Source organism: Hetaerina americana, unplaced genomic scaffold (assembly GCF_022747635.1).
Source record: "Hetaerina americana unplaced genomic scaffold, ioHetAmer1.1.p SCAF_6, whole genome shotgun sequence".
NCBI classification, from domain to species: domain Eukaryota; kingdom Metazoa; phylum Arthropoda; class Insecta; order Odonata; family Calopterygidae; genus Hetaerina; species Hetaerina americana.
In genome coordinates this window covers 44998239-45012074 of record NW_027287205.1, presented here as the reverse complement: position 1 = coordinate 45012074, position 13836 = coordinate 44998239, and the positions used below count along the sequence as shown (strand labels likewise).

The window sequence follows — 13836 nt, the reverse complement described above, 5'->3', positions numbered from 1 at the left end:
TTTTTAATTAAATTTTTTGGAATGTCATACTCATTATATACCTTTTTGCCAAGATGTATTTTCCACGTAAGCTTTTATTGATGATGTAAATGATAAACTTTCCATTGCTACCTGGTTACAACCATTATTTCATGCATATACATAGTTCATACTGAAGCCATACTCGCACATCCAGTCCCAGAACTCATATTTAGTCATCATGCATCTGATTTTGTTCAGTTAACTGCTCTGATATTAGATAATGGTGGGCCTGTTCGCATGTTTGTATGATGTTTGGTAGCTATATGAAGTTAAAGGTTGGGAACCAATGAATAAGATTAATTTAGGTTGACCATTTGCAAAGACATCCCTGTGTGTTATTAAAGTAGGTAATTAAATTTGCCACACTTTACAATCTAAATTTATTCTTGAGAACCCTTCAATTGCAGAAAATTAACATATCCATTGGGAATAATTCCTATAAGAAATACTGCAATGTAATTTACTTGTTTGCTTAGCAATATTAAAATTTGTGAAGCAGTGTTTTGGTTAGTATAAGATCTTTTGACAAGTTTTGAATCTAATTTTAATCCAGATTTAATTATTTGTTTGATTTTAGTTTTGTTGATGTGGTTGAAATCTATATGATCACAAATAAATGTAAACCAACAGATTCTGCTTATAAAATGACTTCAGTGCAGTGGAGTATTAAGGCATTGGGAGTTGTTCTGTTAATTAGCAACCGTATGGCATTGTGTGAATGAGCTTAAAATAAGGTTAAAATATAGACTATATACATATAAATCTATTCTGTTATAGGTTAAAGTATTGTAATAAAATGCTAGGATAACAACTTTCTGAGAAGCATATTGGGTGCTTAGGTTGTGGTGCAGTTGAGTAGCAGGCATTGAGTTATTGTTAATCAGCAACCATATGGTGGTGTTCAACTGAGCCAAATAAATAGTTAAAAATATTGTAATCCATTGCTAGGATATCAAACTGTCTGCAAAGTGTATTGGATGCATAATTTAATGAGAATTTTGCGATAAAAGATGAATATTGTTAGTTAGGAAGAATCTTAATGATATATTTTTTTTAATTTAATTTGAATTAAAAAGTTTAACACTCTCATCCATTTATGTTAAAACATATAAATATTAAGATAGATTTCGCTATGCAGGATTGTAATACTTAAAAGCAAATTACGTATCACATAACTTGGAAAAATATTTTGACAATTAAACTTTTTCAAGCAAAGTAGGCTTTTTAATTAATAACATTGTTGTTGGTAGGCACTGCTTGTTGGGTGGTAATGGAGGGATAATATAATGAAAAAGAATACAGTAATCAAATTAATTTGTGAAATACCACATGGTAAAAAATGTATTCTTAAACCTATATTGTAACTTGCTTTTAACTTGTTCAAATTTCTACTTTCCAGCCAGCTGCAGTTATTTTCATGTCCACTTGCCATACTGGACTAAAAGAAGAAATGAGGAAGCAATTTGAACAGGCTGATGCAACTAAAATCCCAGGTTTGAGTGGGCCATCATGGAATCATGCCTCGGGAAAGATAAAGACTGTTTTATTTTGTATGCTGACACCTATTTGCTTTACTTGTGTGATTCATATTTATACTTCTGTACCTCTTTGTTGAATTTTAACAATAAATTTGTGCTCAACATTTATTTTTAAACTATTGCCATTATTTTGTACTGTTTTTTTGCTCTGTACTTGGAATATTTTAGACATCAATTTCTCTAATAATCCAACTTGAAGTTTTACATTTTCTTGAGCTTACTTACATATATTTCAAACCAATTTAGCTCAATTGCTCCAGCCAATTTCCAATGAAAATAGTCAAATGTTTAGTATAATTGGTAAAAAACGAGTTTTGGGTGAGTGATGAAGAATTTCTGAGATTCTGCAATGAATGAATGTTTATATTTATGTGTGAGTATGGCTGCTAATTTTGTAATGGAACAATTCAATTTCCTTCATATTAAGGGTAAAAATCAAAATCCTTTGATTTTTATCTGGCAGACCTATTATTCATCATTCTAATCATAAAAATCAGATGGATCAGGAAATATGGCAATTACCACATTGATTTCCTGAGTGCTAACCAAACACACTATTTAATTTTTAATCCGTGGCAGACCTAGTATTTCCTTGGCATATCATTTCCAATGCATGGGGGAGGGCATCATTCAATCATTTATTAGTCCCCTGCCAGCCTGATCCTCCTCCTGTTGTTCACTCTCTTTATCTAAGGCAATTAGCTCAACCTCTTGGCTATCATGTCCTTTTACACATTTCCCTACTACCTCTTTATCTCATTCAATTTAGTAAATAACTAGCACCTCTGTCATATGGTCTTTATTGCCTTCAAATTATTTATAATCCGGCAATCCTCATCCTCTTGCAGAACTCATAACTTCACCATTTCAGGAATATCTTTATATTCACAATTTTTCCATTGTTTCTATTAATTCTTTGACTTAAATCCACATACATTTTCCTGCTTAACCCAATGCTCACCTTTTCTATTAACTTTGCTCTTCTGCCCTTCCATTCATGAGACCTATCCCATGCACATGATGATATTCATTAATATAAGTTCTTTACTAAACAGTTCTTCTTTATATTCCTTCCGCCTCTCTTGCATCTTTGGGTCAACTATTATCTTGCCTGACTTATTTCTAACTGTTAGCTCAGATCTTCCCTTCTTACGTCCCAATAGTGCTTTAACTGTGATGCATAGTGCACTAATTTCACCCTTCCTCTACAAACTTTCCATATCCTTGCATTACGTCTTCCACCATGCTTCTTTTCCTTATTTGTTGCCCATCTCAATTCATCATTTAACTCTTTGTTCTTCATTTTGCCAAGCTACTGTGTCTACATTCTTCTGTATGATTACAAAGATGGATGAGAGAAAAAAATGTTAGTGAAGTTCTTAATTATGTGGCACTATTGTTTATGTTTGTTTATATAAGTATGCTAATAAGAATGATCACCCTGATGTCATAATTCTGTGGCCTCAGGCTAATGTACTTAAATAATGGTCTTTCCGGAAAAAAACATAAGAATTTTAGTAATAGCAACAGAAATTCATCTTGATGATACTCCTTACTCAACACTGAAAATCGCAGGACTTATAACTTTGTTTTAGACATCTACAGCTGAAGAGTATTAATGTTTTGCAAAGAATTCACGAATTTGTTTTCATTTAGTATTTATCTTGCAATTTTTCTCCCTGGCATTGTAATAAACATTGCATTTGTTAATGTTGGTGATATTCTTTTCGGTACACATTTCTTTAATTGCAGTGGATTTTCTTTGTGAATTAATTTCTCCGTTTTGAATCTTCTTATATCTTTGTCATGTGCTTGCAGTTAATCTCCATGTTTTGAAACTGGAGTTTCTATAATTTTGTTTCTTCTTCATTACATTCCTTAATTAATTTGCAATATAAGAGATTTTCAGCCATAATTATTGCAAATTCCAAAGAAACTGCAGGAGATGCCGCAACATCTTTTTAACGGAATCATCCGCTAATGTGCATTTCAATGCAACAATTTCAGAGTGTAAAAATCATTTGCCTTGACTGGGATTCGAACCCAGATCCCTCAATATCCGGTTGAGAGCTTTAGCCACTTAAGCTACCGAGGCGTCCTCTTAAACTATGAAATTTTTTGAATGATTTAACAAATTTTGATTTATGAATGATTTTTACACTGAAATTGTTTCATTGAAATAATTATTGCAGTTTGTTGAATCTATGAGTTCAGAATTTTCTTTTAAGGATAAGAGTTTATCATGGGCTATGTATCCCTTAACTTTAAGTATTCGTCAATTTGTTCAGTCTCTTCTTGTATTTTTTAATCTAATACTCGACATTCAACTTGCATCCTCTGATCAGCAAGTTTATGGATTAACCTATCTTTGAAGTTACATTCTTTGAGGAGACTCCCATTGCAATTTAGGCACTAGCAAATTTAAATGGCAGCTATATTTAGGCAAATGTCAAGGTTTAATGGCAAAAATGTCATAGCGTTGGGAATGTAGTAAAATTGATATCAGGGAAATTTTATTCAGGAAGTTAGCCAGGTATGATTGCTACCTTTGCACATCATTTTTAGGGAATGGCAATTTTTCACTTAATATTTGGCTCTACCTTCACATGGACTACAACCTAGGCATGGTAGAAGGACTTGCGCTTTGTGATAAACCCTAAGTTCAGCTGGCAGGAGCAATGATGACTGCTCCTGGTATGGTCACCCATGCCAGATAGGTCTAAGGATAGGAGCAAGATGAAAGATAGTCTACACAGTGTCTGTTCCTCAATGAGACGGCTGCAAATGCGTATGACCCCTGTGGGGCATTATCATTGAGTGATAGTGTCATGTTAACAACACTATTGAGGAAGCTAACAGGAAACCACCTCGATTATTATTCCCATGACATTTATGATACACAGTATTGAGAAAATCAGTCCAAACCGCTATGGGACTGCTCAATCAGCCTTGTGTCCAGCCCAGCAGTGGAAGAGGTAAGGCTTCGGCGGTTGTCATCTCAAAAAAGCCTTGCAAATCAAAACCCACAGCAGCAGAAGATGCAGAAGAAGAAGACTGAACTAGTTAAAACAGGAACTTGGAAGTTAGGACAATGTTGATGACAAGAAAATTAGGGAATATAAAGTGAAAGATAGGAAGAGGAAATACGAGGGTAAGATGAAAAGTTCTCGGTCTGGCAATGAAAGACTGCGATTTTCAGTAAAACATGATATTATTTTATCACATAATCTCCCTAGACTCCAACACACTTGCTCCAACATTTCTCCAACATCAGTATTTCTTCCCGGAAGTGAGTCTGGTAGGCTCTGAAAATTTCCATCTGGAGCCCTCTCAAGTTCATCATTGGTCTTCCCAGAAACAAATTTCTTCAAGTTAGGAAACAGATGGACATCTAAAGGTGCTGAATCAAGAGAAAATGGGGAATGGCTGAGTAAATCGTACCTCAAATCCCGTAGTTTTCCCATCGCCAACGCAACTTTGTGAGCAGGTGCGTTGTCCGGCTTAAAGATGGCTTTTTTCTTCAAGCCACGCATCTCCTCGCTAATTTTGGCATCCAGCTGGTCTAGAAGGTTGGATTAATATTAGCCTGTAATTTTTCTGCCTTTTTTAAGGTACTCAATTCACAGGATCCCATCTGCATCACAAAACCATGGCCATGGCCATTCCGGCTGATGCGAAAGACTTCGCTTTCTTTGGCGCTGAACCACTGGCTTCCACCCACAGTTTCGACTGCTGTTTCGCTCCTGGCGTGTGGTGTCTCATTCATAGTGATAAATCGCCGCAAAAAATCGGTCGGTTCCCTCTTGAATTGGTCCAAACGTTGCTTTTTAACTGAAAAGTGGCACGCAGAACTGGGAGGGTGCTATGTTTCCTTTCATAAATCATATTTGCAGTTAAATATGGAATGTCACCCCTTTAAACGGCAAAATAAGTTTAGTTTCGATTACAGCCCAGCATTTCTTGGCTCTGCCTCTGAGAGGGTAAGCGAGAACAATAAAGACAAGGAATATTGATAGACATCAAGAAAAATAATGTCGCAGTTTTCTGCACGGAACTCAACTGGAAAATTCTTTCAGAAAATTACCAACAAAACAACGTTGGAGCAACCGTAAGTCTTCATTGCAACAAACCGTTGACGAGCACCAACTTCGTGTGACTGTCAAAGCATCGATTTCAGAAGTTCTTTTCACCAGAGATTCGGGGAAAATTATTGATTAATAATGTAAAATAATCGATTCGTGGTAAAAGAGTAAATTACGTGGACCATATGGAAATACTATGTCATCAAACGCGCCATATGGAAGTTCAGTTACTTAAATTTTTCATACTTCAATAGTTTCTTCGTGCTTCGCAATACGTATTTCTACTGTTGAGAAAAGTCTCGTATGAGAAGTTGTGAAGTCGTTAGTGGCGGTTCTTCGTGTATTCGTTTTGATTGCGTATTTTAATTTGTCAATTTTGACTCATATACAACTTGGATAACTTAAATTTAAATTAGAACTATTTCAACATTTTTTTAAAAGGCGCTCAACTTTTTCGTGGTTGCTTTGGTGAAACTAAGATTCAGTATTTAATGGTTTTAATTAACATTTATATGTAGTGACCATTTTAGGCAGGTTTGGTAATTATGTCGAAAGTCAGGAGCAAAAGAAGGACTATAAAGAAAAGAAAACAGAAGAAAAAGGCGGTGGTTTCCAAAAAGGTACCAGTAAAGGATATCATTAATGAAAATGATACAAGTGAATCGGAGAGGAGTAACACTGAGGATGAAACCGTTAAAAATACAGCTGAATTGCCCAGCGAACCTTCGAATGAAGATGTGTGTCGAGTGATAGCACCAAGAATATATCCAAGAACAATGAAATTCACTGATGAGGAACTGGATATGCTGTGCGAATGGGAAGAATGCAGTTTTCGTACGGATGATTTAAACAAGTTTGTCAGCCATGTTGAGAATCACATCCCTCAATTGGCTGTAAAGGTTTTAAGCTCCAGTGAAGGTGCGTTGATTTGTCCTTTCGAATTTGATTATTTCCGTTGTAATCATGTATAATTATGCATAAATGTTAACCTTTTCAGTGGTATACATATGTCGTTGGGTTGCATGCGAGTTCGAGTGTGTAGATAGGAGTGAAATATCGAGGCATGTAAACTATCACGCATTTCACACAAAAATAAAATGCATTGGTGGTAATATATGTCAGCGTACAGGAGTGCCTGTAAGTTGTGTTTTTCTGTTAAATATTAATGTATATCACGGTTAAAGGAACTCAGAAATAACAAGACTCTTTATTACAGGCATGCAACTACCATGAATTAGGAAGGAATGTAATACCTGATATTCCCAATTCATACAGGTGTAACTGGGAGGACTGCACAGATAACTTTCAAAATGCTCAAAAATTTTATCTCCATGTTGAATGCCATATAAGAGGACATAACAGCGATAAGATCGTTAAAAATTGTTATCACTGTCGCTGGGGATGTAAGGACGTTTTGTTTGTCTCGCTTAGCCATCTTCGCGGAGTACAAAATTTTCACCATACATTTTTTTTGTAGTGTGCAAAGCAAAATGCCCGACCAAGCCAAAACTCCGAGACCATCTGAGAAGTCACACGCAAGAGAAAATGGTTGGATGCCCTGTGTGCGGAGGTGTATTTGCAACTCGTGCAAAATATTATGATCACTGTAAACGACAAATTCCATTGGAAAGTACGTGCTAATATTCCTGAAAGTTTAATATTCACTAGTAAAATTCTGATAAGGATCGGTTAATTCATAGACATTATCTTTATAAAACAAAATCTCTCTATTGAATAATCTTCTTGGCTTGTTCTTTTCAGAGTAATTTTATAATTTATGACCTTAAGTTACCACTTGATTTGTCTATTGACATTGGTACCGTAAATATGAAATGCCATTTTCAAATATTTGTGACACTCACCATAATTATATGGAAGCCATTCCTTACTTTAATACTTCAATTTCTTTCATTACCGTAGTAAATACTGCATGAATGATTATTACCTTTTGAAAATTGTTGCATTTTAATGTGTGTTAGCAGATGACTCAATTCAAAGTTACTGTTGAGACATCTCCCAAAGTTTCTTTGAACTATGTGATTAAAATGCTTGAATACAAAGAAATATGACTTCAATTTCAGTGCATGGATATCAGTGTTCCCACTGTTTCAAGTTCTATCCATCAGAGAGGTTGCTGAAAGGCCACATGAGACTCCATGTGAATCACTACAAGTGCCCTTTCTGTGATATGACTTGTCCTGGTCCTGCAAGCTTGAGTAATCACATTCGCTTCCGCCATTTGGATGAGAAACCCTTCCAGTGCGAACTCTGTGATTTCAGGTGAGTTGGCCAAATCCAGAGTTCAGGTTCTTTTTACAGAAAGCCTGTGTTGCACAGCCATGTTTAATATTCAATTTCTAGAGTAATAGCTGTGAGTATTTCATTCCTGAAGAGTCATGCTACTGGTTTTTAGTCTCAAAGTACTACAATTCAAGTGTAAGGAGAAAGGCATGACATGATTAGTCAGGATTTGGGTTGCCCATTTTTATTATTAGGTAATTTGTTGTTAAGGTAGGTTGGTTGAACTCTGAGTGGATAATGATACACTTCTTTGCCTCTCTTGATGAGGCACATCCTGATCCCCAATATATTACAATAAACGTTCAGTTATACTTCCTTCCTCCTTATATTTCAGCCAACATGCCGATCCTATTCCTATCCCCTTTCTTGCCTACCAAATGATCTCCCCTCTATCTCAGTCTTCAACATTCTATATTCCATCAAGATGCTCTGCATCCATCTCCCTACAATCCTCTTGCATTGCACCTCCTTGTTTGTTTACTTTTCTGTGCCCTTCACCTTTTCCATGCTTCTCCACGCCTACAAGTCAAAAGCCTTAATTCTCTGCCTATCATATTGGTTTAATGACTATATTTCAATACCATACCCAGCATAAAACAGCAAACCTTCACACTTGCTGATGATGAAAAGTTTATTATGGTGTTTGTAGTTTCCCTTTACATTTGCCTTCTCTTGGATTTTATCTATAGCCTATTTATTGAGTACGTAAACATTTTTCAGGGGCAAGACCCAGAGTGATTTGGCATGTCACCAGAGGGCTCACCTTCCAGATGGATTCTACAAATGTACTGAGGAGGGATGTGAATATTCTGCGAGAACTCCTTCTGCATTAAGCTGGCATTATCGAAAGGTAAGGCTACATGTTGAAATAAATAGGTCAAAATGGGATTGACAACCACCAGCCTCTAGCGCAAATACTGAGTATATGGTTAACTGAAGAGTGTTTATAAGTTCACAACATATGCATGCAAATTCATTTGCCCATATTTCCATTGAAAGATTTCAACTGCATCGCTAAATGTAGCATAGCTGCTAGGCTTAACAACCAGTGAAAGAACAAAATTATTTGTTCTTATTCTCAATGGTCATTTAAATTGAGAAAATGTTGTATTTCTTCAAGGCCAAGGACTATCAATATTGTTATTCATGAATATATTTTATTATAGGTACATGCTAACCAAGTTCACCCCATGTATTGCTGTCACATATGTGATGTCCGTTATTCAAGAGGGTTCTATCTCACCCGACATCTTGTAAATAAGCATTCATTTCAGTGGCCTTCAGGACATAGCCGCTTTAGGTAAGTAAAGTTTTTAGTGAATGAATAATGTTAGCTTTCCAGTTACTGTAGGTGAATAATCTAAACTACTAAGCCTTGCATAATCTGACCCTGAATGCTGTTTAAGGCAATGGTTGTATCGGAGAAATAGGCTGTGTAGTCTAGGCACTCAAGTAAGCAAATACAAGGTGTCATTCATGGCTGAAACTGCTAAATATGAGTGGTTATCAAAGCATTAATACAAGACACCTGAGACAAGTTATGCTGGATATTTATTGTTTTTATAACTGACTCGGTAATTCATGATTTTTTCCATAATAACTGTTATATATAAGCTCTATGGTACACCTAATAGGCACTCTATCACACAAGAATAGGAAAGGCAAAGCATTACAGAGCATAAATTCTTTAAGCCTGAAAACATCTCCCTCCACCCGAAACCCAAAACATTGGTGCATGATCCCCTACATTGGCCACCTGCCAAATAAAATAGATCCCCCCCAAAGATAAATCAGAGTTTCCTTTTACACCCATTTAAACCTATCCCAACTATTTTGCATTCCAAGAGACAAAGTGGATAGAATTCAGAAAAGTGGAGTACATGAACTGATTGTGACTCCTGCCCCACTAGGCCAAAGAGGCAGAGACTTCAAAACAAGAGCTAACGAGCATCAAAAGTGTCCACAGAAAGGAGATGAATCTTCTATGTTCGTGAAACACATGATTGAATCCAATCACAAATACAACTTCAACCCCAAAATTCTACATGTCACAAGGAAAGGGAAGAAACTAGATGTCCTAGATCAATTAGAAGTAATTCAACACAAGATTCAAAATGACATGTTGTTAAATGAAAATTTATTTCAGTCTCACTCCCCATTACTTGCAAGAGCATTCAATTAATCCATCTCTCACCTTTTGCCACAAAAAACCTATATCCATCCTCCCCATCTTCCTGTCTCAACCCCATTCCAAGCCAAAGCATGGCATAAGAAAACTAACTGTTGAACAACCAGGGTTTACCCCAACGGAGGACAGACCTTTCTTCCCCCCCTCTCCCCCCATAGACAGATCCTTCCTTGAGACCAGCCACACAATGGCTTAGTCCCAACCTGATGCAGGAAGACACCGACCTCCCACTAACTACAACTGTGGGGTGAATCGACACTCTGCACCTGGCTCATCCCCTACGGAAGAGACCAATCAGCCAATGGACCCCACTCAACACCACAGGACACTGCCACCACTCCATCCCTGCAAATCGCGGAGAGATGGGACAATGAACGCCATAAGGAATTCAGATGAGAAGAAAAGACCATCTCATTGCAACCGACTAAACTCATCGTTTTCCTATGCCTTTCCCTCTTCCTCTACAAACCCTCAATCTCCACTCCCACTTTTCTCTGTTTTTTCCCATCCTCCGAGCTTCAGTTTTTCCCACTCAACCAACCTCTCCCAGCACGTGGAGACACCCTGGTTTCCCCACCTCCTATATTTAATATATATGTTTATATATTTTGTACTCTGCACAGTGGGACCTTCACTTAAAAATGATAAAGTGCATCGAAACTAGTAGTGAATAAATCTTTATTTTGTGGAAAATTTTAGTGGTCTTCTTCTTTGTTATCATTTTGTATGGTAATTATAATTGTAAATTACACAATTTATTCTTGGACTTATATATGAAGCTAGGGAAAATCTATCACAGTGAATGTATATCTTTAAAAGGGGAATTAAATCATAGAATATGAAATATTACCAGATAATTTAAACACTGGACTGTTACCAGAGTATGCATTTTATTCTTTTAAAACATGTAGAACAATAAAATGATTAAACAAGTGCTTAAGCACCTGTATAAATTATCTTCTCAATAAAAACTAATAATATTTGAAATTTTAAACTCTTCAATGACTTAGAGGAAGTCAAATTCAGTGGTTTTAAATAGAGTGAAGAATTTTTTGGTACTAAAGCAAACTTCTATAAGTCTCATCAGCATTTTATTGAAATATGGCTGTCCATTATCACCGGTTCAGTTAAGCATTTATGTGGAGGAAATAATTTAAGAAGCATGAGGAGAGCTGGAGGTAGGAATGAAAGTCTGCACAGAATTCATAAAATCTCTTAGGTTTGCTGATGGCCAAGCGCTAATTTGTCAGTTGGACAAGTGGTTGCGAGCATTGCTTAGTAAAGTATGGGATGAGGATCAATATGAATGAAACAAAGGTTATGTGATTTTTTAGAAATAGAAAGGCTAAGCTTAGCATTAAAATAGGAGGGCAAAAACTAGAGCAGGTAGAACAGTTTACGTATCTCGGAAGTGTTTTGGACCAACATGGTCAAAGTAGTAGGGACGTAAGGAGAAGAACTGCGCTAGGCAAAGAGGCTTTCACAAGGAGGAAGAAGTTGAAGACAGGGATGTTGAGTAAGGATGTTAAGAAGAGACTCTTAAAAACTTTGATATGGAGCGTAGCTATGTACGGTGCGGAAACGTGGGCGTTGAAACAGGAGGATAGACGTAGATTGGAGGCTTTTGAAATGTGGGTGTGGAGAAGAATTGAGAAGGTGAAATGGACAGAAAGTAAAACAAATGAGGAAGTACTTGGTATGGTGGGTGAGCAAATGGGTTTGTTGGGAGAAATCCTGAGAAGGCAAGAAAAATGGATGAAGGGCATATTGGTCAGCAGTGGGATGTTAAAGACTGTATGGGAGGGAGAACGTTAGGCAAAAAGGTTGGGGCGAGATTAGGATGTTGGATCAGATGAAGGAAGGAAGTAAGCACAGAGAGACAAAGAATAATTTGTTTTAGAGTAGGATATTGGGCTGTGTTTTGTTTGGTGAAACTGTTGTTAGCATCATGCAACGATGCGGTGAAACCCGATAATACGGAATCCTTCAGAAGAAACAAAATATTTATTTGGTAGTTGTGTCCATCCAAAATCTACCTTAACTGGTAGATTACCTAATAATATTTTCTTATTTCAACCCAAATTATATGTTTACTTTAGTACTCTTATTATTATGAATAACAAAATGGGTAAACTTAAGTAAAAACGTAATTGGCAATAATGAAAATTTTCTTTGCAGGTATAAACTTCATGAGGATGGCCTCTACAGATTGGAGACTGTGCGTTATGAAAGTTTGGAGGTCACTCAGAAGATGATGTCAGAACGTGAAGCTCGATCAGCATCTAAAACAAAAATCATCAAACGTCAAAACAAGTGGCAGTATCCTTACAAGGGATTTGTGGAAACAGACTGTGAAGTTGACACAGATGACCCTGACGATGAATTGAGTGAGGAAAATGTAAGCCAAAGAAGTATGAAAAGGGTGAAGCCTGACAGCCCTCTTAAGTTAAGATCTCCAATGATCAATGACTCACTTGACCTAGATGATTCAGACAGCATGGACACTACCTTAGTTGATAAAGGAGGCAGATTGATTGAAATTGCAGTGGAAGAGCTTGATGAAAAGGGACAAGTGGTAAAACTTGAATTCATTCACACAAAGGAAGTTCGGGTCACGTCGGAGGAAGGCTGTAAAGTGTAGTTTGCAGTGTGGTGTGCTATCATGAAAATTCATGATGAATAGTCATTTTTTCATAAATTTGTTTTGTTTTAGCAATTTTCAAATAGTTAGATTCTGTATACCTTTGGGATAAATAATGAATTTTATTATGTCAGAGTTTTGTGGATAGCCATTTTATTTTACACTTTATATTTTTAGTAAGGTGGACGCAGAATTAGAAAACAAGAAAATATTATTGGTGTGTCAGTGTAGATGAAGTGTATGGTCTGTTTTGTGGAATTTTATGCTAATTAATATACTCTACAATTATGTCATGATGTTCATTACTGAGAAAGTGACATTTTCAAGTATGAGTGACCGAATCATTTTACATTACTTAATACAAAGTCCCAAGGTTGTTTGGAATAAAACTTAGGGAAATTGGCAATAAAATATTTGGAAGCATTTGTAATTTCAACTAGTATGTGAGATGACCTTAGTATTGCTTTGAATTTTACAGTGTTGATTAAAATATTGTAGATACGAGATTATATTTTTGGAGTTCAACAGTTGCTTGAACCTGTGGATAACTTTTAATCTTGTTTTAGTTGGTTAGTCTGAGCAAGCAATAATGTATCTCTTCTTGGTTCTAAATCTAAGCAAGTGTTTAATCGTTTGCCATTGCAGATCAAGTTAATTACAGAAAGTTGGTAGCGATTGATTTAGGTTCCCATTGAGCAAGTAGACAATTGCTTATGTGTGTGGTGCTTTGTTAAAGGAGTATTATTATGTAATTTAAATTTAATTTTTAAGTCTATGTTCTTACTGATGATGAAATGTTTTCATGTATTGATTTCTTATAATTTTAGTGGTGTCTCAAAATAAAATTAAAACACCATTTTATCCTGTATGAAACTTATCTCATTTGACGTGATTGAAAATAGATAACTTCAACAAAATAATGCGTCCCTTTTCTTGTATGACTTGGATGATAAGGTAATGTTTAAATCGTTCTTTTTGGAGATTTGGTTTATTTTATAAGGGTATTCCATTTTTATTTCTCATCTCTTTCACCCTTCCTCATGGGCTCTGTGATGGAGTAGTTTT

The 13836-nt window shown here is 36.1% G+C and overlaps 1 protein-coding gene across 1 annotated transcript; it reads left to right on the top strand.

The window, feature by feature from the left end:
- Positions 1 to 5965: 5965 nt before the first annotated feature.
- Positions 5966 to 13634, top strand: Hinfp (Histone H4 transcription factor). Its single transcript, XM_071593570.1, has 8 exons — positions 5966 to 6559; positions 6639 to 6778; positions 6858 to 7044; positions 7119 to 7271; positions 7723 to 7921; positions 8663 to 8792; positions 9109 to 9242; positions 12309 to 13634. The coding sequence occupies exons 1-8, from the start codon at positions 6187 to 6189 to the stop codon at positions 12769 to 12771; spliced, it is 1779 nt and encodes a 592-aa protein (XP_071449671.1). The 5' UTR covers positions 5966 to 6186; the 3' UTR covers positions 12772 to 13634.
- The last annotated feature ends 202 nt before the right edge of the window (positions 13635 to 13836 follow it).